Genomic DNA, 24,728 nt, shown 5'->3' with positions numbered 1-24,728 from the left:
AAGAAAAACATATAGTTATCCTCCTGGATACTGGAAGTAGATAAGATTGCCTGACAAAAAATGGGAACATAGGGGTGGGGAGGGATGGGGAGAGGGGGGATGTAGCGAGAAAAGTGTGAATTGGAGGATGGGAAAAGCTTGGGGGAATAGGATGGTTGGGATATAGGAAGGGTGGATATGGGAACAAGGAATTATATATCTTACTTAAGGGAGCCATTCTAGGGTTGGCAGAGGCTTGACTCTAGAGGGGTTCCCAGGTGTCCAGGAAGACGCCCCCAGCTAGGTCCTTGGGCAGCTGTGGAGAGGGTGCCAGAAATGTCCAAATCCTATTGCCATACTCATGAATATCTTGCATATCATCATAGAACCTTCACCTGACATTGGATGGAGAAAATGACAGAGCCCCACATAGGAGCACCAGACTGAGCTCCCAAGGTCTCGATGAGGAGCAAAAGGAGGGAGATCATGAGCAAGGAAATCAGGACCGTGAGGAGTGCGTTTACCTATTGAGACGGTGGGACAGATCTAACGGGAGACCACCAAGTCCAGTTGGAATGGAACTGATGGAACAGGGGACCAAACTGGGCTCTCTGAATGTGGCTGACAGTGGAGGAGGACTGAGAAACCAAGGACAACAGCAATGAATGTGAACTCTACAGCATGGACAGGCTCACTGTGAGCCTTAACCTTCACCTGGCGATGGATGGAGATAGAGACAGAGCCCCACATTGGAGCACAGGACTGAGCTCCCAAAGTTCTGATGAGGAGCGGAAGGAGAGAGATCATGAGAAAGAAAGTCAGAACCATGAGGGATGCGTTCACCCACTGAGACAGCAGGACAGAACTAACGGGAGACCACCATGTCCACTTGGAATGGGTCTGATGGAACATGCGACCAAATGGGACTCTCTGAGCGTGGCTGATGGTGGAGGCTGACCGAGAAGCCAAGGACAATGGCGATGGGCTTGGTCTCTACGACATGGACGGGCTCTGTGTGAGCCTTGTCAGTTTGGTTGCTCACCTTCCTGGACCTGGGGGGAGTTGGGAGGACCTTGGACTCAACATAGTGTAGAGAAGCCTGATGGCTGTTTGGCCTCAAGAGGGAGGGAGTGGGTGTGTGGGTAGAGGGGAGTGGAGGGAAGGGGGAGGAGGAGGGGAGGAGATGGCAATTTTTAATAAAAAATAAATAAACTGAAAAAAATAAAGAATTAAAAAAAGAAAAACAAAAGAATATGTGTGTTTAATTAAAAGGTCTGAAGTAAAACTGAAATGTTAAAAAATACATACTAAATAAATTCAGGATATTCATGTATATTTTATTCTAATATCATGTCATGAATCAGATACACCTCATGTTCTTGGGTAGAAGAAGCCCCTCTTCTCATTGTAGAGGAATTATTATCCTTACAATTTTTGGAGACATCCTCCTCTTACAATATAATCCATCCACAAAAATCTGAGCTTTATGATAATATAAATAGATATTATGAGCTTATTCTCCTGAATTAAAGTAATGTTAGAACTGTAATGTGTACAGATCTGGTGTAATGAATTTGAAAGTGAACAGGTGGTTTCCTTGAATACATCATCTATTGATTTCTAGTTTTTCTCCATTCTCTCTTTATTCTGTGGACTATTTTCCATTCTTTTATGGCTGGACCATGTTTTTGTTAACCACCAGTAGTTCCTTATGTAGCTGTTCTATATTTTATTCTTCTAAACACCACTTAATGGTCTGAGCACCACTTTCACAGTTCCTTATGACCTCCACAAGGATGTTTATTTCTGGCTGCCTGCTCACATGTTCTCATTCTACTTCCTTCACAGAATGATTGACCAAAATTTCCTCATTGATCAAATATCTAAGATTCAGAAAGATCCAATTTAGAGATGTTTCTGGACATTTATGGAGTGTTCACTCTGTAAGAAAGTTGCCTAAAAACCTACCTCTTAAAAATTTTGCATACAAACTCTGTAGCCCTTTCCTCTGGGAAAATGTCGTGAATCAATGATGCTAATTACTAAACACTATTTAGCAAGAAACAAGGATGACTGTAACACCCATCTATCCCTAAGACCATAGCAGATGGTCTTTTGTCATTGTGTTCACTGTTCTGTAACACACTGTGATTATAGGACAGAGTACTCAGACTGGGGAAGACTATAAATGTGGAGTCAGTGATCACTGATTAATCTTAGAACCTATTCCTAAAAAAATTATAAATGTAAACTGGTGTGATAAATATTTTTTTAAATAAAAGCTCAACAGTAACTTTCCTCATAGCCCATGAATTAGGCATTGATGTGAAATGTGATCAAGCATTTCTATTTCTATTTCTAAGTCAAATGTATGTATTGACTCAATTATGGAAGACACATGCTCATGTTGATAACAACATGAAAATGTTTGGATCACATTCACTAATTAAAAACTCCTGCTTTCTGAATCTTGCAAGCAGGGTGACAAAAAAAATCTTTATGTAATAGAATTAATGCTTATTTTGTTGTTCTTTTCCTTGTTACTTAAATACAAGTATTTTGAAAGTCTTCATGTTAATATTCCCTGTCCTCTAAGCACCAAAACCTGATACCTCAGGGTTTCTGACACATCTCAGAAATGTTTTGTGACACTGTTCTCAAGCCAGTAATAAAGGGCATAGTTCTCAGGTGTCAGGCTGATGAGCTACATATAGATGGTGTTGAGTATATTGTTGTAGCCAGTATGGCACTTCTCTGAAAATTTTATCCATAGTTTATTGGGCCAATGCTTGGGGGTAATCATCAAAGGTTTTCAAGCTCAGATCTAAGTACTCCCTCAACCAGTTCATATAGGAAATGAGGAAACTATCTCTGTCAACGACCTTTAAGGAAAGCTTTATTGAATCTCCAGGACTCCAAAGTCTAACTCCTGAGAGCTGCAACTGAACGTAGGAGTGGACATTCCATGTAGAAAAGATGCCCCAATCACTTCAGTCTCTGGCTCCCATCAAGCCTGTCACTAGTAATGCACTTGACTATAGCTGCTGCCACAAGGTAGAGGATAGTATGAATTCAATCCACATTAAGAACCTATATGTTCATGGAGTGTAAACAAGTGAGGATTAATGTGATACTATAAGTTGTACAAATGTTCCTGTATTTATAATCACAAAATCTTTAGTTTATATAATCATATTTCTTATATCAAGACCTGGTTCTTTTTCATAGAGAAAAGGTAGAAAGATCAATGGGAGGATGAGATTCAAGAGTTAAAGCTGTCTCAGAAGAGGCATTCCCTGCTTCCTCCTAGTTTCTCTGTTGACAGAGCTCTTCCATCTGATCGAAAATCTAGTCATCATATCCATGCTAAAGTGAACCATACTTTATGGGTTCAAGGGTCATCTGAATTAACTTATAAATAACCATATTTGTGATGCTCTGAAGTTGTATTGACCATCCTTCTCCCATCAGTCGCTGGCACAGATCTTTGGAGGCTATTCCCCATTCCTTAACAATGTTCATCAGGAATATGCAACATCTTTGATATCACCTGCAAACTCCTGGGACAGTTTCCTTAAAATGTTGTTTAGCATCCTGGACCTCTAATATCTTTAAATGTTACTGTCAAGTCTTTTGTAAACTAGAATCTTATTCAACAGCAGCAGGAATCATTCTGGACCTTGGTGACATCACAATGGATTTCATTTAATAAATAACCCCTCCAGTGTTGTAACATAGAGATCTTACAGTCAATTAGACCATGGTCCCTGAATGTTATGATACTGGTAATGAAGATCAGAGAGATCTCAACAAATATCAGCTGGAAGTTGTACAATATTCTTAGCTGCTTCTGCTGTCCTCTAATTCTTAGAGAACTTGTGGATACACAATGCCCCCTTCTGGTTCTGGTAATAAGCTTCTGTAAGTTCTCACATGGGTCTATCCCTAAGACTATTCTTTCTCGTCTTTGTAATATACCTGGTGATGATGAGTAGCTATTCAATGATGAATGATGAGCTGTGCCTTAAATGTTGTCTCCATGAACCACAGTCCTTTTTCTAAGAGCAGTTAGATCTAGCTTTAGCAGTGACCATGTGTGATGAAGTGAGTTACCATAGAGGACAAGTGATGAAATGGATTTACAATTGCTCTAAAATGCACTTTCCCCACTAATTTAGCTGCATTTGTAACAGAAAACTCAGAAGACCATGAAGAGGAAAAAATGTGGTAGTTAAAGATAAATTTTCAACTACAGAAAACATTTTCATATTTGAGAAGTGACCATAATTTAGGGTCATTTGGACTGTGATTCCATCTGTTTTCTAATTCAGCATTTATATCATGGAGGGCTGTAGAGCTGTATGTGTAGATTAAAAGCAATTGTTTGTCCCTTTGCAGTATGTTTTTCTAGGTATAAATGCTAGCTGTGTTCTTAGGCATCTTTCTTTTCTCTTTGGATCTAGTTTTTTTATGTTCAGCATCCTCTTATTCATGGAAAGTCATGGCTATTGATTATCAAAAACTTGGATGTACTTGCTATAGACTTAGTGAATGAGAGCTGTGTACTACCAGCTTCTAGGAATTTGTCACTATATATATATATATATATATATATATATATATATATATATGTGCTGCATATTGAGGTGAATTTGTGAATTTGTCTGGATGTAAGCAGAGTGATCATGAATTGAGTGCATTTCACTCCCATAAATGTTGATGTTGTATTGAAAAGTTTTTAGGGTCTCATAATACTCAATTTTAAATTTCTATATGTGAAGTGCTTTCAACAACATGTATTCAAAGCTTGCTACAAAGAAGAGTTATTGAAGTCAAAGTCACTTGTATATTATATGTTGCACATTGTAGATGCTTTTGTTGCGTCTCCCTTTTCTAGTAATTATTGTCACTTATTCTTTTTAAAACCATTATATTCTTACATTTATTTATAAAACTGTCAAATAAAAAATTAAAAACTGAAAGAAAACAGATATTTACTGGTTTCAAAAAGAGCTCAGATCCTCTCTGGGTTTGAGGTTCACAACTATAAAGACTGAATCAACTTAGATGTTAAATGATTTTGGAATTTAGTCACTGGGCCAATATTGCCTGAGGGCTCCTGTCTGAATCTCAAAGACTGAAACAGAGAATCCCACTCGAGCATTGTCTCTCATCAGAACAAATTCTCCAGATTTTTTCAAGATCCTCAAACTCTAATGCATGGTGCAGCAAGTGTTGAGCAGTTTGATGCACTAGACAAACGATCCCTAGAAAGGCCATGCAGTTACTATCTGTGGAACAGTTGCTCTTGTCTGCAATTTCTCTCACGAGCCACTTCATTTCTTCCCTAAGAACAGCTGTGGGATTATTTCTGTGACCCTTTAGCAATTGGGTTTTACATCTATTCGGGCATTCATATACCTGTGCTTGGTCAAGACAATGTATTCTGTTTAGGCTGTATAACTTTGATGAATAGACACATTACTAGGATATTTTGCAGTACTCAGACTAACATAGGATCTTAGTCACAAAGACAGTCTTTTACAAAGACAGCAAGCTTTGGACATCAGAGCAGATTCAAAGCAGTTTGGTGGCATCTGAAGGCAAATATTAGGATGCCCCTGGAGACAAAAAAAAGTAGTCATTTTCCTGGGTGTTCTTTGTTGTTGATTAAAGGTCAGAGCTTGAAGAAACTTTAGTCTGCATGTCTTCCCTACCACTCAAGGTCAAGCTAATTCATAGTTATTGTTAAGTCTTGAGTTTAAATGCTACTTTCTGTCCAGGAGCCCTTACTAAGTACAAACATGGGTCAGCGTGATATTGCTGACCTAAGAGAAACTACATGGCTTATCATGGGGTGTGAGAATGGGCTGGGCCCTGGAAATGTGACAACGTTGTCTAGAGTTTAGGCTATGACATAGCAGCATTGAGGAGCAGCAGTGGAAGCATGGAGACAGACAGGCATGATTGTGTGGAGCTATGTGAGAGCTGCTGCAGAATGTGAGTGAAGAGAGAGTGTGATGAGTGAGAGATGAAGCATGGAAGAAGTGTGAGAGAGTGAATGAGTGATACCGAGTGAATGAAGAGAATGTGAATAATGTAAAAGTGTGTGTGTGTGTGTGTGTGTGTGTGTGTGTGTGTGTGTGAGTGTGTGTACAAATGTGTGAGAGAGAGCTGGGTGAAAGAACTGCTACTACATATAGGAGCTGTGCCTAGGAACTGGGTAAAGTACTGAATTGTGTGAGAGAGTTAAGTGAGATATTTAGCTGTGATTATATTTGTAACTGTGTGGATGCAAGGAAAATGAAGCTGTATAGAAAAGATATGTAGAAGAGAAATGTATATAAAAGAAAGATGTATAGCCATGTGAAAAGAGATGTAACTGAATGTTGAAATATGTAACTGTGCAGGAGAGAGATCTTTGTGTGTAAAGAGAGATATGTTGTTGTATGTTGTGAAGGTAGCTGTGTAGAGACAGATTTTCAGACAATATTTTTAAGAAGAAATAATAGAGAAAGTTACCACCAGGAATGCATGTACTACTTCCTTTTTTCTTAGGTTACCTGCAGAAAGTTTGCATCCTTATTTTCCCCTCAGATGAAAAAGTCTAGCCAACACTAAACTGTAGATTCTTTACATAACCTAATGCTCTGTTTTTCATTAAAGGAAACTGATGTATTTGGGGGAAGTTCAGGTCCCAAAGGAAATACACCCTTCTTTGGTCACTCTCTGTACCTGCTCCTGGGCTGACCCTGAGTTCCTGTGATCTGTGTGCCTCCTGCTGGAAATGAGCTCCAAAGTTGTTCCTGAGCACAATTCAGGGAATGTTCTGTGCCTGACTGTGATGTCCCTCAGTGTGCTCATCACAGTAATATTTAGCTGTCACTCCAATAACACAGAAGTCAACCTTGAGGACAACTTTTCCTTAGATGTGTTTCTAGAGGTGAATATGAGGTTGCCCTTAACACACAGTAAGGCATACTTGAGCTCTAGATGAGGGACTAAACACTGAGTTTACTGTACAGTAGTCAGAAATAGAATTATCTACTTGATCAGAGAAACAGAAGACAGAAAGTTGAAATGCAGTAATGGAGAGAATTTCATAAAAATCCAAGCCTATCACTTCTTACATTTATATGTTCAGTTCTCAAGGAGAGGAAAGGGGCTTGAACAACTCAGAGTTCTTGCTGGTGACAAAGCCTGGATCCCCTTTCACTTAGTTCCATATGAATTACTGATCCTTTTCCTGTCATGGGTCTACCCTAACCTCAGTATGAAGGAAAAGGTTATCTGCGGTTCATGAGCTTAGCCAGCAGCTGATCCTGGTAACCATAGAGAATCACTCTTGCTCACAATGACATGATCTACATTTTCTTCAGGTGAGATATGATATACTTGTCTTTAGAAAGGCAATCACAACAGGATGTTTTTTATTTTTAGAGACATGATCAATTCCTAGAGTCTATAATTTTAAAGAGGATACACAGAAAGCCATCAGATGGATAGGGTGCCCATATAAGAAAGAAAATTCATGCATGCCCCTATTTTTTTATCTTTTTAATACATTTTTATTGATATTTATTGAGCTCTACATTTTTCTCTGCTCCTTTCCCTTCCTCTTCCCTCCCCCCTCAATCTTCCCCAAAGGTCCCCATGCTCCCAATTTACTCATGAGATCTTGTCTTTTTCGAATTTCTACTTCCCATGCAAATTAAATCTATGTAAGTCTCTCTTAGTGTCCATATTGATGTCTAAGTTATCTGGCATTGTGGCTTGTAGGCAGGCTTTCTTTGCTTTATGTTCAAAAACCACCTATGAGTGAGTACATGTGATAATTGTCTTTCTGTGTCTGTGTTACCTCACTCAAAATGTTTTCTACCTCCATCTATTTTCCCGCAAAATTCAGGCTGTCATTATTTTTTTCTGCTGTGTAGTGCGCCATGTGTAAATGTACCATATTTTTCTTATCCCTTTTTGATCAAGGGGCATTTAGATTGTCTCCAGGTTCTGGCCATGACAAAAAAAGCTGCTATGAACATAGCTGAGCACATGTCCTTGTGGCGTGATTGAGCATCCTTTGGATATATACCCCAAAGTGGTATTACTGGGTCTTGAGGAAGGTTGTTTCCTAATTTTCTGAGAAATCACCACACTAACATCCAAAGGGGTTGTAACAGTTTTCACTCCCACCAGCAATGCAGAAGTGTTCCCATTTCCCCACAATCTCCTCAGCATAAGTTGTCATCAGTGTTTTTGATATTGGTCATTTTTACAGGTGTAACATCGAATCTCAGAGTTGTTTTGATTTGCATTTCTCTGATGACTAAGGATGTTGAACATTTCCTTAAGTATCTTTCAGCCATTTAAAATTCCTCTGTTGATAGTTCTCTGTTTAGGTCTGTACTCCATTTCTTATTGCATTATATGACTTTTTGGTGTCCAATTTCTTGAGTTCTTTGTATATTTTGGAGTTCAGGCCTTTGTCTGATGTGGGGTTAGTTAAGAGCTTTTCCCATTCTGTAGGCTGTCTTTTTGTCTTGTTGATCATGTCCCTTGCTTTGCAGAAGAATTTCTGCTACAGGGATTCCCATTTATTAATTGTTTTTCTCAGTGTCTGGGCTGCTGGGGTTATATAAAGGAAGAGGTTCCTGGTTCCAATGTGTTCTAGTGTATTTTACACTTTCTCTTCTATAAGTTTCAGTGTGGCTGGCTTTATTTTGAGGCCTTTGATCCATAAGGACTTGAGTTTTGTATATGATGATAGATATGGGTCTATTTTCATTCTTCTTCATGTTGATATCCAGTTATGCCAGCACCACTTGTTAAATATGCTATCTTTTTTTTCCATTTGATATTTATTGCTTCTTTATAAAAGATCAGCTGTTCAAAGATGTGTGGCTTGATATTCGGGTCTTCTATTAAGTTCCATTGGTTGTCCTGTCTGTTCTTATGCCAATACCAGACTGTTTTCAGTACTGTAGCTCTGTAGCAGAGTTTGAAGTCAGGGATTATGATGCCTCCAGAAGTTCTTTTATTTGGCTATCCTGTTTTTTTTTCCCTTTCCCGTATGAAGTTGAGTACTGCTCTTTCGAGGTCTTTGAAGAATTTTGCTTGGATTTTAATGGGCATTTTATTAAATCTGTAGATTGCTTTTATTTTACTATGTTAATTCTGCCTACCCAAGAGCATATTATATCTTTCCCTTTTCTGATGTCTTATTCAATTTTTTTTCTTCAAAGATTTAAAGCTTTTGTTATAGAAGTCTTCCACTTATTTGGTTGGAGTTACTCCGAGATATGTTATGCTATCTGTGGCTATTGTGAAGGGTGTTGATTCTCTGATTTCTTCCCCAGTCAATTTATCATCCGTGTACAGGTGGGCTCCTGATTTTTTTTGAGTTAATCTTGTATCCTGTTAAACTGCTGGAAGTGTTCTTGAAATGTAGAAGGTCCTTGGTAAAATATTTGGGATCACTTGTGTAAACTATCATATCATCAGCAAACAGTGAGAGTTTGACTTCTTTTTTCCAATTTGTATCCACTTGATCTCCTTTTGGTGTCTTATTGCTCTACCTAGGACCTCAAGAACTATATTGAATCGATGAGGTGGGAGTGTGCAACCTTATCTTGTTCCTTATTTCAGTGGAATAGCTGGGATTTTTCTTTCCATTTAGTTTCTTGTTGTCTGTTGGCTTCCTGTATATGGCCTTAATTATGGTTAGGTATGTTCCTTGTATCCCTGCTCTCTCTGAGACCTTTATCATGAAGGGATGTTTTATTTTGTCAAAGGCTTTTTGGCTTCTAATGAGATGATCATGTGGCTTTTATTTCTCAGCTTGTTTATATGGTGAATTATGTTGACAGATTTTCATATGTTGAACCATCCTTGCATCACTGGGATGAAGCCAACTTAAACATGGTGGATGACAGTTCTGATGTGTTCTTGTATTCAATTTGCCAGTATTTTATTTAGTATTTTTGCATCAATGATCATGAGTGAGATAGGTCTGTAATTCTTCTTCTTAGTAATATCTTTCTGTGGTTTGGGTATCAGGATAATTATAGCCTCACAAAAAGAGTTTGGCAGTGTTCCTTCTGTTTCTATTTTGTGGAATAATTTGAGTAGTATTGGTATTAGTTATCTTTTTGAAAGTCTTGTAAAATTCTGAGCTGAAACGTACTGGACCTGAGATTTTATTTATTAATTTATTTATTCATTTATCTATTTATTTATCTATCTATTTATTTATTTACTTTTGGTTGGGAGACTTTTGATGACTATTTCTGTGTTTTCAGCAGTTACAGGTCTGTTTAATTTGCTTATCTGGTCTTGATTTAATGTTGGTAAGTGATGTTTATCCAGAAAGTTGTCCATTTCCTTTAAGTTTTCAAATTTTGTAAAGCACATGTTTTCAAAATATGATCTGATCGTTTTCTGTATGTTTTTCTGTGTCTATTGTTATGTTCCCCTTTTCATTTCTGATTTTGTTAATTTGGATATTCTCTCTTTGCTTTTTAGTTAGTTGGTATAAAAGTTTGTCTATTTTGTTGATTTATATCAAAGAACCAACTCTTGTCTCATTGATTTTTTATTGTTTTCTTTGTTTCTATCTTGTTGATTTCAGCTCTCAATTTGATTATTTCCTGCCATCTAGTTCTCTTAGATGAGTTTGCTTCTTTTTCTTCTAAAGTTTTCAAACATTCTTTGAAATTCACTAGTGTAGTATTTTTCTACTGTCTTTATGTAGGTGTTTAGTGTTATGAACTTTCTTTTTAAAACTGCTTTCATTGTGTCTCACAAATTTGCGTATGTTTTGTGGTCATTTTCATTGAATTTTAGGAAGTCTTTTATTTTTCCCATTATTTCTTCCTTGACTTAAGGTGAGCATTGTTTAATTTCCATGTATTTGTGGGATTTCTGGAATTAGTATTGTTGTTTACTTATAGTTTTAAACCATGGTGATCTGATAAGGTACATTTTGTTATTACAATTTTTTTTGTATTTGTGGAGGTTTGTTTTGTTACCAAGTATGTGGTCAATTTTTGAGAAGATTCCATGAGGTGCTGAGAAGAAGGTATATTCTTTTCTGTGTAGATGTAATATTCTATAGATATCTGTCAAGTCCATTTGAGTCATAACTTCTGTTATTTCTCTTATTTCTCTGTTCATTTTTTGTCTGATTGACCTGTCCAGTGGTGAGAGGGGAATGTTGAAGCCTCACACTATTAGTGTGTGGGGTTTAATATATGATTTAAGCTTTAGAAGTTTTTCTTTGACATATGAGGGTGCCACAAGGACATGTGCTCAATACAGGCTGAGTTACAGCAATGTGTGTTGAGCTGGGCAAATGTTTCCTTAAAATGCATACACACATTGATGTCTAGTATTCTCAGTCATACTTTACTGTGTTTATATTTTCATAATTTTCTGTTAGGCCTCACTTTAACTAATTAGAATTCTCAGCAGTTTTTTCTTTCACTGCGCTATAATTTATGCTTTTCAACATGGCTAAAGGGCCTGAGAACCATTTGCACTATTCATAACACTCTTTGAAAAGAGGATTGGAAAGGAAGAAGTTAAACTTTCGTTATTTGCAGATGATATGATAGTGTACATAAGCGGCCAGAAAAACTCCACCAAAGAACTCCTACAGCTGATAAACTCCTTTAGTATCGTGGCAGGTTACAAGATCAACTCCAAAAAAATCTATCGCCCTCCTATATACAAAGGATAAGGAAGCAGAGAAAGAAATCAGAGAAGCTTCACCTTTCACGATAGCCACAAATAGCATAAAATATCTTGGGGTAACTCTAACCAAGGAAGTGAAAGACCTATTTGACAAGAACTTTAAGTCTTTGAAGAAAGAAATTGAAGAGGATACCAGAAAATGGAAGGATCTCCCTTGCTCTTGGATTGGGAGGATCAACATAGTAAAAATGGCAATACTACCAAAGGCAATCTATAGATTTAATGCATTCCCTTAAAGATCCCATCAAAATTCTTCACAGATCTTGAGAAGACAATAATCACCTTTATATGGAAGAACAAGAAACCCAGGATAGCCAAAACAATCTTATACAATAAAGGAACATCTGGAGGCATTACCATCCCTGACCTCAACCTCTATTACAGAGCTACAGTATTGAAAACAGCTTGGTATTGGCATAAAAATAGAGAAGTCGACCAATGGAATCGAATAGAAGACCCAGATCTTAACCCACACACCTATGAACACATGATATTTGATAAAGGAGCTAAAAGCACACAATGGAAGAAAGAAAGCATCTTCAACAAATGGTGCTGGCATAACTGGATGTCAACCTGTAGAATAATGAAAGTAGATCCGTGTCTATCACCATGCACAAAACTCAAGTCCAAATGGATTAAAGACCTCAATATCAATCTGAACACACTGAACCTGTTAGAGGAGAAAGTGGGAAGTACTCTACAACATTTGGGCACAGGAGACTGCTTCCTACATATAGCCCCAGCAGCACAGACATTAAGGGCAACATTGAATAAATGGGACCTCCTGAAGCTGAGCAGCTTCTGTAAAGCAAAGGACACTGTCACTAAGACAAAAGGCAGCCTACTGACTGGGAAAAGATCTTCACCAACCCCACAACAGACAAAGGTCTGATCTCCAAAATATATAAGGAACTCAAGAGACTAGACTTTAAAATGCTAATTAACCCAATTAAAAAATGGGGCACTGAACTGAACAGAGAATTCTCAACAGAAGAAGTTCGAATGGCCAAAAGACACTTAAGGGCATGCTCAACCTCCTTAGCACTCAGGGAAATGCAAATCAAAACAATGTTGAGATACCATCTTACACCTCTCAGAATGGCTAAAATCACAAACACCAATGATAGCCTTTGCTGGGGAGGATGTGGAGTAAGGGGTACACTCATCAATCGCTGGTGGGAATGCAAACTTGTGCAACCGCTTTGGAAAGCAGTGTGGAGGTTTCTCAGGAAATTTGGGATCAACCTACCCCAGGACCCAGCAATCCCACTCTTGGGAATTTACCCAAGAGATGCCCAATCATATTACAAAAGCATTTGTTCAACTATGTTTATAGCAGCATTATTTGTAATAGCCAGAACCTGGAAACAACCTAGATGCCCTTCAGTGGAATAATGGATGAAGAAAGTGTGGAATATATACATATTAGAGTACTACTCGGCGGTAAAAAACAATGATATCTTGAATTTTGCATGCAAATGGAGGGAAATAGAAAACACCATCCTGAGTGAGGTAACCCAGACCCAAAAAGATGAACATGGGATGTACTCACTCATAATTGGGTTCTAGCCATAAATAAAGGACATCGAGCCTATAATTCGTAAAAATCCTAGAGAAGCTATATAAGAAGGTGAACCCAAAGAAAAACATATAGTTATCCTCCTGGATACTGGAAGTAGACAAGATTGCCGGACAAAAAATGGGAACATAGGGGTGGGGTCGGATGGCGGGAGGGGGGATGGGGAGAGAAAAGTGTGAAGTGGAGGATGGGACGAGCTCGGGGGAATAGGATGGTTGGGATATAGGAAAAGTGGATATGGGAACAAAGAATTATATATCTTACTTAAGGGAGCCATTCTAGGGTTGGCAGAGACTTGACTCTAGAGGGGTTTCCAGGTGTCCAGGAAGACGCCTCCAGCTAGGTCCTTGGGCAGCTGAGGAGAGGGTGCCAGAAATTTCCAGATCCTATTGCCATACTCATGAATATCTTGCATATCACCATAGAACCTTCACCTAGCATTGGATGGAGAAAATGACAGAGCCCCACATAGGAGCACCAGACTGAGATCCCAAGGTCCCAATGAGGAGCAAAAGGAGGGAGATCATGAGCAAGGAAGTCAGGACCATGAGGAGTGCGTTTACCCATTGAGATGGTGGGACAGATCTAACGGGAGACCACCAAGTCTAGTTGGAATGGGACTGATGGAACAGGGAACCAAACCGGACTCTCTGAATGTGGCTGACAGTGGAGGAGGACTGAGAAACCAAGGACAACAGCAATCAACATGAACTCTACAGCATGGATGGGCTCACTGTGAGCCTTGTCAGTTTGGTTGCTCACCTTCCTGGAATTAGGGGGAGCTGGGAGGACCTTGGACTTAGCATAGTGAAGGGAACTCTGATGGTTCTTTGTCTTGGAGAGGAGTGGAGTGGGGGTATGGGTGGAAGGGAGGGGAGGGAAGGGGGAGGAGATGGAAATCTTTAATACAAAAAATGAGGAAAAAAAGAAAAGAAAAGAGGATTTTATCTGGAATATAATTCTGATCTTCTCTCTCTTATTCATTCAAAGATTAATACAGCATGATTTCCTCAGGGGTCATATACATCAGGTGCAGGACCAAAAGTTTGGATATGTTTCTAGAGAGCTGTACGATTTCCTTCAACAAAAGGTACAAACAAGATCTGATGGTGATTCTTCTCAGAAAATTCATGAATTTCATGAATCAGCATCATCAAGGAGAAGAAAGTCATTGTCTGTATCAAATAGTGATATCTTGAACCTTCTCAACTGAAGAATGGTGATCCAATTCACTTCTGTTTATGGTACATCACTCACTTTGCATTGCTTCATTACAGAGTAAAGAATTGCACATTATTGTACAGGAGAGTGAGAACACTGATATAAGTGAGCAAATACTGATGCATCTCAGGACTGGGTGACTCTTAGATCTGAAACAATTCTGAACTTAGTAGTGAAAAAGGTCTGAGTTTCCAAGAATAGATAATGAGTGACATAGAGAAAATGAAAATGAGCCAACATAAAAAAAGAAGAGTCTGAATCTTAGAGATCTGCACTGGACCATGAATCTTGTCCTGATGATGTCATGTACGACAATGAGAAATAAGTGCATGGAAACTGAATTATAATCTTTGATGTTAATTACAAAGATTTGTTTGACTGTGATTGTTCTTGAGTATGTTTGTAAGGGAACTTTTTACAATGACTCTGCCCATGTTATGATAAAACATCTGAACAGTAAAACAGTTAGAAGTTGTCATAGATTCTACCAGTTTATTAGAGATGGAATCAACAGTGCAATAGGAAACTAACCAGAAATTGCTAGGAACTATCCAACCAGCTTTTTTCATTCATGCCAGAAACATTAATAAAAATATTTAGTCTATACACAATACACTCATTTATTGAAAAATTCAATACACAAGTTTTTGAGGGGGATTCTAGCGTGTTTCATTTAAAATTTCTTTATTGAAAAAATGTTTTTAAGCAATACATTTTGACCATACTTATTCTTATTCCCAACTGTTTCTAGATCTTTCTCACCTCTCTTCTAACTGAATTGCACAGCCTTTCTTTCTTTCAGTCTTTCAAAAACAACCCCATCTCTCTTTGTCACTCTAAATCTCTATCTCTGTCTCTCTCTCACACACAGATTCCTAACAACACAAGAATCATAAACAAAAATATATAAACAAAAGATCAGCAAGACAAGAAAATGTGCAAATAAATTTATGCAGTTAAAAAGATCTTCAAAAATGGTTTATTGGTGTTAGTGTAAGACCTAATGGGAACTGTGTTTAATTCAGCCAGTGAAATTCCTCTGAAGTGCACTAATTTTTCTTTACATGTTCATACCAATTGCAGATAGCTTCTTCATTAGGATTGGGAGTCCTGTTTATTTACCCTCTTGGGAGTAGAATCCCATGTTGTTTGAACATGTGCAAGCCTGGTATCTACTTCCACAGTGTAGTGAGTTCATATGTGCATCAATCCTATTGTGTCTGGAAGAGACTGTTTTCTTCAATTCATTCAACACCTCTGGCTCTTAGAGTCTTTCCAGCTCTTCTTCTACATCAGTCCCTGAGTCCTGAGGAGAACGTTTGATTAAGACAACACATTTATTACTGAGTGGTCCAATATCACTTATGCTCTATAGATTGCCCATTTGAGATTCTCTATGTTATTTCCCATATTCTGAAAGAAGCTACACTAATGATACTTGTGTGAAGCACAGATTAATATGCATATACAGGCATGTCATTGGGAATTATTTTATTATTATACTCCTTTAGCATGTTGGCCCTCAACCTTCCTATTGCTACAATGTTTTAATATAGTTCCTCATGTTGTAATGACCTTCTAAACATGAAATTATTTTGTTGCTATTATGTAACTCTAATTTTCCAGTATGAATCAATGTAAATATCTGACTTGCTAGGTACCTGATATGTGAACCCTGTGAAAGAGTTCTTTGACCCCTGTGAAAGGGTTATTCAATTCCCAAAGAGGTCATACCCTTCATGTGGAAAATCATGGCTTTAGCATAATATTGGTTTTCCCATAAGCAACCTCAGCACAAGTTCTAGAATCTTCTAGTAGTTTCAAGCATGGTTTACATTCATGAAGTTGTCTTTAAATCCAATCAAAGAATGGCTGATTAATTCCCCAATATTTGTGCCACTCATGAATACACAAACATTTCTAACAGGCAGATCACCATGGTGGGTCACAGATTGTTGTTAGGTTTATTATTACACTTTTCCTCTGAGAGCCTGCCAAGTACCTTGTACTGCTATGGAGTCAGTAGATGAGACCACCAGTAAGATACCAACTCAAATTCTCCATGTTCAATGAGATATATAAGTGTTGTCTTTAGCAATAGGGTTTTACCATCAGTTTGCGAAGAGCAACCTATATCCTTGGCAGGAGCCTGAGTTGTCTTGTAATTTACACGAAGCCACCTTGACCAATGATTAAATTTATGAATGTTTGTCTAGTAATGCCAAGCTTCCAAATACCCAGTAGTTTACTGAAAGTTGCAATAATTTGGAATCTGCTCTTTGAGGGATTCGAAGCCAAAGACTGAGTGCAAAAAATTCTCTAAACCACCTGGGTTAGGAAGAAGAAACACTTAATACTTAAAAAAACTGATGGAGACCAGCTATAGGAAAGTTAACACTTACCAGGGTAGGAGCATGAAGATTAGAAAAGTTAGTAATAAGTATAAATTCATGCATGAAAATAATAAAATAGACGCATAGGATAGTATCAGGAGGGAGTTCCAGTGAATACTGAAATTTGCCTGCATTTAATTTTTCATGCACTTTTATACCCCAATACAATGAGGGGAAGAAGACAAAAAACTGCTTTAACATGATACAAAAGACAAATGGAACAGTTATTTGCTTCAAACTATGACATCAAGTCATTAGCACTCTGTTGTTTAGGCAGTGAACACCCTAGACCAAGTATCCTTTAGAGGAAGTCACTTGAGGTGAAAATTCCTATTTCAAAATGAGGAGCCAAGGTATGCTTGAAAATCCTGATCATTGTTCAGGGTGGAGTGGATCTACCTTATGGACCATCTTAATGTCAAAAGGACTAAGTAACCACACCCTAGGTCAGGATGTGCAGTCGCACTTGTCAACAACATTGGACAAGCAAGAACTCTCTGACTTTCAGACATGTGGAACTAGGTTCACATTTTGGGCCTCCACAAAAATCTTAGAAACAGATTCTCATTTCTGAATATTTTTTAAAAGGGTGGTCATTTGTGTATCAGGTATCCAGGGCTCTGAAAAAAATAGTATAGAGAAATCCCCAGAGGCTAGCAGGAAAACTGTGACCACTCCCAAACACCTTAATAGTAGGAAGAAGGCATAGAGCTGAGAAACAGCCTGGATTATTGCACAGCTGTCAGCAGAGGCTGTATCAATGTTCTCTCTGTGAACAGTAGTATGTCGCAGTATCTGCAGCATACACACTGGTGATCCTGAGGAATACCCATTTGTTGGTGTCCTTGGAGACTGTGAGCTGGCTTTTCAGGGGTGTATTTTAGAACTCAGTATCATCCCATCAAATGATTGCAAGCCATTCCAAACCCTTTCCTGAGGGCTGATGGATCCAGCCCACACCTATACCAGGAGTGCTCAGTGAAAACCCAGAGATAGAACAGGTCAGTATGAGATCCTGAGAGAGCTGCAACAGCCCAGGGCCATATTCCTTCAGCATAAGCTGGGATGGGACATCTGTGGAGAAATGAAATCAGAAGATAAGGTTGGAATAGGTGATGATATAGAAGTCTGCCCGGTAGTGAGCCTTGACACTCACATGCAGGGCAAATCAGAAGCAGGAATGAAGAAGGACGTCTGTGAATGGCTGCATACCAGTGAGTACCCGGACCCAGCTTTGTTTTTTTTAGCCCAGAGTTGGGTGAATCCAGGAGAGATTTTCATTTATTGCCAGTTGCTGACTGTGATTAAGTACTGAAGTATTAAGACTCAGGGTGAGTCAGTCTGTGAGGAGAGGCACAGAAGACCTCACTAGAATTTACCTTTTACCCCAGACAATGTAGCCCACATGGTGAAGTCAGGTATTCAGTATACAACACATCTGATTAGTGCTGTGTGAATGCAGCAGAGAAGAGTAGGTGCCCTTGCAGACTGGCAGCTATGCAGTCTATAATTGCATGGGAGAGAGTGATATTTCATTGACTACTAATTTGTTAATTTCCTGCTTCATGTATTGGAGATTTCTATTTATTCAATATCAGTAGTTTCATCGTTATATGGCCCTCTAATTCTTTAAAAACAGCACCAACAGAAAACGTAAACTGCAGGCAAAGACATGATTAATTAGCTCATTTCTCTCAGACTTCAAGCATCCTGAAGGAGGACCAGAAGGACAGAAGACATTGAAAGTCACCACACAGGGCCTAGGATTATATTCACTGGAACTGTGATGCTAAACCACAATGTAATCTCTTTTCTTGACACTATGGATGTTTTAGAGTTAAGAAAGACAAGGATTTGCCTAACTTTGAACACCTTTCATAGTGACTTTGTGATATAAACATGACTGAAATTATAAAAAAAATGCTTGAGTAAACTGATTTCTTTAAAGAAAACTATGTTGAAAATGATCAACTCATTTTTAAGAATAAACCATCTTTTTATTTAAATGATTAAAATATAAAGACATCAAGATGTGTCTAAACCATCAGTTTGCACTTATCACAAAGTTACAATAACACTGTATAAAGAAACCAAACCCTCAATGCTGAGAACCAGCTGAGGCATTAAATCCTCAAGGAAGGATGGGCAATTAGACCTACACCTACATTTGGTTCATTTTCCAGGACATTAAAATGTCACAAGGACTTTTCTTTTATGATTAAATTGCATATATTGAAATAGGACTGTATCTGACACTATCTCCATGAAATTCAAAGATCATCATAAATGTCATCATCAAAGGAAAGGTGTAGAATGGTTCCACAAGAAAAAAAAATGATCCTGGAATGGATGATAACAGGAGCAAAGAGGCTCTTTCCAATTTCTGGCTATTATCTGTAGAGTAGCAGCAAATATGATTGAGTGAGTGTCTCTAGTAGGATGTAGAGTCATTTGGGTATATGCTCCAGAGTGGCACAGCTGGATACTGGGGTAGGTCTATTACAATCTTACTCTGGAGCAGTCATACTGATTCCACTCTGGCTGTACAGAGTGGGGCACATTAGTTGTTTAAGTTTGCAGTATAAGGGGTTTGGTCACTTCAAAATGGCTTGCAGCATGCACCAGACAACTGCTAGAATCAAGGTCTTACAGTCACTTGACTGATCCCTTACATTGTCGAGTCTTGTTCAATTCAGAAGAGAGAATCGGGAGATTCCCTTGCCAGCTGATCACTAATGCGTTCCTGTTGGTGGAGACAGGAGAGTGCTTTGTGAAGACAGTATTTTAAATTCAACAGAGGTTTAAATGTCTCTACTATAGAACTGGCCAATGTGATTCCTACCTACCACAACATATGAAGATAATGTCATAGATAACCAGTACATAGCATTCATATTTCAAGGGGATTTATGTTGGTTACAGGAACATGCTAAACTATCCTCTATACTAAAGAGATTTTTTACTGAATTAACCCCTTGAGATTATCAAGTACCACAGGATTTACTGCTGCTTGTTATTGGCCCAGGTATCCAAAACCAATCACTCTATATAATAAGAGTGACTTTAACATAACCAGAGAAACATGAAGGATGATGCCGTGTCAGAGTAGGTCAGTGTCTGTAAAAGCCTGAGACTGTAGGTCAGGGTACTGGTTCTGGAAAAGGCAGTAAACTTAAGATCAGATTATTATGAATAACCTCAAACCTATTCATAACTGAGATGTATACACACTGGGTAAATTAATCAGTTCTATGAAAAGTAATTTAATAATATTTTTTCAACTAATAGATTTACACTTATGTGTTATCTCTTCCATTATGAGAAACTGAAATCCTGCTGCACAACACAGGTAGAATTAAGAAGAACAGATTCATGTCACCCAAGACTGTAAGAGTTTTGGTTTGGTCAGAAGCTATTTATGTGAACTTTACTGGTAATATTCATATTATACTTTATTCGAAGCAACTCCAAAAAGTTCATCTCTTCGAACCCAGAGATAATTCTGTCATTGTGCATTAACACAGTTTTCCTTTCTTTACAGTTTTATTATGGAGAAACATGTAAATAGGGGTCAATTAGCATCATTTTATTTATAGAGGAGGCAGAAAAAAGACACTCAGAAAGATTATTTCTGTGTAAATCTTCAGGCTAGTCTTCTCTGTCATCTCAGTTCCAGGGCAACTTCCTGCTCCTTCACAGTTTCTGACATGCTCAGGGTGTGGTTGCAACACTGTGTCTTGCACAGTAATAGATGGCAGAGTCTTCCGAAGTCAGGCTTCTGAGCTCTATGTCGGCTGTGTTGAAGGATTTGTCTGCAGTCAGTGTGGCCTTGCCCTGGAACTTCTGATTGTAGTCAGGTTCACCAAATGCAGGAAAAATTCTCGTAATCCACTCCAGGCCCTGACCAAGACTCTGCTTCACCCAGTGAATATTATAATAACTGATATCCTCAGAGGCCCTACAGGACAATTTCACAGAGGTCCCAGGCCTCACAAGCTCAGGCCCAGACTGCTGCAGCTGTACCTGGGAGTGGACAACTGTAGAGAAAAGACAGGTTAGGTGTCATTGTCCGTTCAGTCCCTGTTCCCTCTTCAGATCTGGAACTGGAATGCCCCCTTACCTGTAGTTAGTGACAGGAGGAAGAGAGTGATCCAGCTCCATTCCATGGTAATGACCTGTGTGCTCAGTGACTGTGGAGAGGACGCTGATCATATGTTGTTCTGGGGTTGGACATCTCTATATTTACCTTGTAATTTGTATATTCATGAACAGTGTACCTCTTAGATAAGGTCCAAATATAGCTTTATAAGAAAGGTAGTTGACCTTTTGTTGGCAGCAGGATGCTAAATTTCAAGTTCTAATCTTTTCGGAGGAAATGAAGCCCATACTATATCTCCAAGTCATGTGCAGGCCTGTGGATGTAACATGAAGTCATAAACTTTCAATTTACAAAGAGACTTCAGTCAGAGACAGTTTTTCCTCTTGCAACAAAACATATACAGTTAGTAGTTATGAAATGACTTCAATCCTTGTCAATTATGAGAACTTCTAATATTTTCTCATATACATGAAGTTGGCAAGTGTTTCTTCAGAAGATTGTATACTAAAACACGTACACAAATGATGAAATGTGAAAGTGTCTCATATATTTTTGCACACAAATGTTACTGCCACAATGTCTACAGTAGATAAATTATACAAACAAGCCACATGTCTTTGAACAAATGACTTTATCAAGAAAACATGATATATATGCTATAAAACATAATTTATTCATCAGTAATGTATAAGGAACTTATATAACTTTGAGGAAAATGAATGCAATTGGTGATGACATTATGAAGTAATTTAAGACCCCCTCAGAAACAGGTATTATCTAAGTCCTATCGTATTCCTTACATATCATATAGTTAGAAATAATTGTGAATGCACATATTTAAGGACATAGAACTGAAAATTTCCAAAGAAATAAAAGTGGCAAATGGATAAGGAAGGGCAAGAAAATGTTAAGATAACTTTATAGGGAAAAATATACAGTGGACATTATACACCTAAAGAAAAATTCTAAACATACTGAATATTGCTATTTCAGAATGATTTTGTTCATCCCTTGCAATTTTCATTTATGAATGCAATATATTTTGATCATGTTCTAGATCACTATGTCCCTCTTGCTCTGCTTATGATCTCCAAAAGCAAAAGATCTTTCTTCTAACATATTGATCTCTTTTGTTTTATTAATAATTCAGTAAGTCTAATACATGCTGTCTGTATGGATATGATATGTGTTATTGACTAGGTCATAAGTAGCCACTAAATGGGCATACTTCTAAAAAAAAGTAACTGACTTTATATGCATTCTTGCAATCCTAACATCTCCTCAGCTGGCAGTGATCCATGGGGAGTCCCTCCACTACCTGTGTTGTAGTCTTTTAAGATATACATTGTTTAGTAGGAGGAAGGGGCAGGGCACACATGTGCCAAGGAACTTAGAAGACAACTTATGGAGTTCAGTTCTCTTCTTGTAAGAGGTGGCTTTCAGAAATCAAACTAATATTGTCAGTTTTGCTAAGAGACATATTTACCTTCTTAGCCTTTCCACAGGCTTTCATGCTATAATTTTAACTTATTTCATTTTGTGCAGGTCTTATGCTGGTAACAACAGCTGCTAACAGGACATTTGTGCAATGAGAATACATCAATCACTGTAGACAGAATTCTATGGTGCTCATCCTCATTCTCTTAACCTTACATTCTCTCTTTTCTCTGTTTCATGATGATCCTTGATTTGGGGGAAGGAGGAAGTTGATATAGAGGATTCACTGTGACTGAGTATTCAGTCATTCATTCTCTGCACTTTGAACAGTCATGAACGTCTACAATAATCATTATACCCTGTACATAGATGCGTCCATGATCAAGGCTGAAACCAGCACTAATATAAATATATAATTTATATGCAGTGAGACAACATGACCATCAGCAATACAACTAGGGTCTACTTGGGCTATATCATTCCTAGTCATGATTTTGATCATGTTTATCTGGGATTGTGACTTTCCTGTAGAACAGGTCACAAATCCTATTACAAAGCAGTTATTTAACATGTAACAGGAACCACTAATTGGTACTGCTTACTTGTAGCTTGATAGATTAGTCTGCAAAGCCTGGTACTGTGTGAGATTATTGACATCTTTCTCTCCCTGCAGGCTTCACAGCACATTCCTACACTAGAAAACATAACCAGCAGGGTGAATTTCATGTTCAGTTCAAGATGGCCTGCCACCATAGTCCTTAGTTCACCCATGAAATTCAGATTAAAACAACCCCAATGATACATTATTGCCTTAATAAGAATGACTGTAAACAAGAAAATAAAAGACAAAAAATGCAGGCATTCATGTTGGGAAAGGGTTATCTATAATCACATGTTGACGTAAGTGTAAACTTTTGTATTAACTGTACAAATTATGTTGTTGATAGCTAAAAGAATCCTGTACTATAAAAGAACTTCTGGAGGTATCACCATCCCAGATTTCAATCTGTACTGTAGAGAAAAATAATAAAAATTTTATTGTGTTGACAAAAAACAGACAGGTTGATCAATGGAATTGAACTGAAGGCCCGTAAAAAAATCTGCATACCTATGGACACTTGATTTTTGAGAAAGAAGAAAAAATTATAAAATGGAAAAAAGAAAGCATCTTAAACAATGGTGGCTTAAATAAATGTCAGCACGTAGAAGAGTGCAATTAGGTCCATATCTATTATCCTGCATAAAACTCAAGGCAAAGTGGTTAAAAGACCTCGACATAAAACCAGGTACACTGAACTGATAAAAGATACAGAAAGGAATAGCCTTGAACACACTAGCACAGGAGAAAATTTCCAGAACAGACCATTAACTGCACAGGCAATAAGATCACCAATTAACAAATAGCACCTGATGAAACTGAAAAGCTTTTGTAAGGCAAAGGAAACTATCAAAATAACTAAATGACAGTTTACAGAGTGGTAAAGATCTTTACCACGTCAGACAGAAGGTTAACATTCAAAGTATATAAATAACTCAAGACTAGACATAAAACGAAATACTTCAATGTCCTTGCTATGACAAACAATGCTGCTATAAACATAGTGAGTACATGACTTAAATGTCCCTCAACCAAAAAAAGTGGATTAGGAATGTGCTACATTTACACAATGGATTACTACACAGTAGAAAAAATAACATCTTTAATTTTGCAGGAAAATACATGGAGCTAGAAAACTTCATTTTGAGTAAGGTAATTCAGACCCAGAGAGTCAATTATCACATTTACCCACTCATAAATAGCTTTTAAACATAAAGCAAAGAAAACCAGTCCACAAATCACAATTCCCAGAGAACCTAGACAACAATGAGGACCCTAAGAGAGACATATGCAGGTCTAATCTCCTGGGAAGTAGAAAAAGAAAAGATCTCCTGGGTAAATAGGGAGCATGTGGACATTGGGGGAGGATTAAGAGAAGGGAGCAGAAAAAATATAGAGCTCAATAAAAATAAATAAAAAAGAAAAAAATCAATATAAAATGGGGTATAGATCTGAACAGAGAATCTTCAATAGTGGAATCTCAAATGTTAGAGAAACAGTTTAAATTTTTTTCAACATTGTTAGCCATCATGAACACTGAGGGGACACTGAGACTGGCACTCAGAGGTCCCCAATACAAATTGACTCTGAGATTACATTTTACACATGTCAGAATGAATAACATTAAAATCACAGCAACACATCATGCTGAAGAGGATGTAGAGCAAGAGAAAC

At 37.9% G+C, this 24,728-nt stretch overlaps 1 gene segment (V, D, J or C); it reads right to left on the bottom strand.

Annotated features, from left to right (window-relative positions):
* Positions 1-20,631: 20,631 nt before the first annotated feature.
* LOC119819798 lies at positions 20,632-21,086 on the bottom strand. The segment is given in 2 exon segments: positions 20,632-20,957; positions 21,041-21,086. Coding segments are annotated over 2 exon segments (372 nt in total).
* Between the last annotated feature and the right edge of the window lie 3,642 nt (positions 21,087-24,728).

The sequence above is a fragment of the Arvicola amphibius genome, chromosome 7, assembly GCF_903992535.2.
Source record: "Arvicola amphibius chromosome 7, mArvAmp1.2, whole genome shotgun sequence".
In the NCBI taxonomy this organism is placed as follows: Eukaryota; Metazoa; Chordata; class Mammalia; order Rodentia; family Cricetidae; genus Arvicola; species Arvicola amphibius.
Note: the sequence above shows the minus strand (reverse complement) of the source record. Positions and strands in the feature narration are given on the sequence as shown.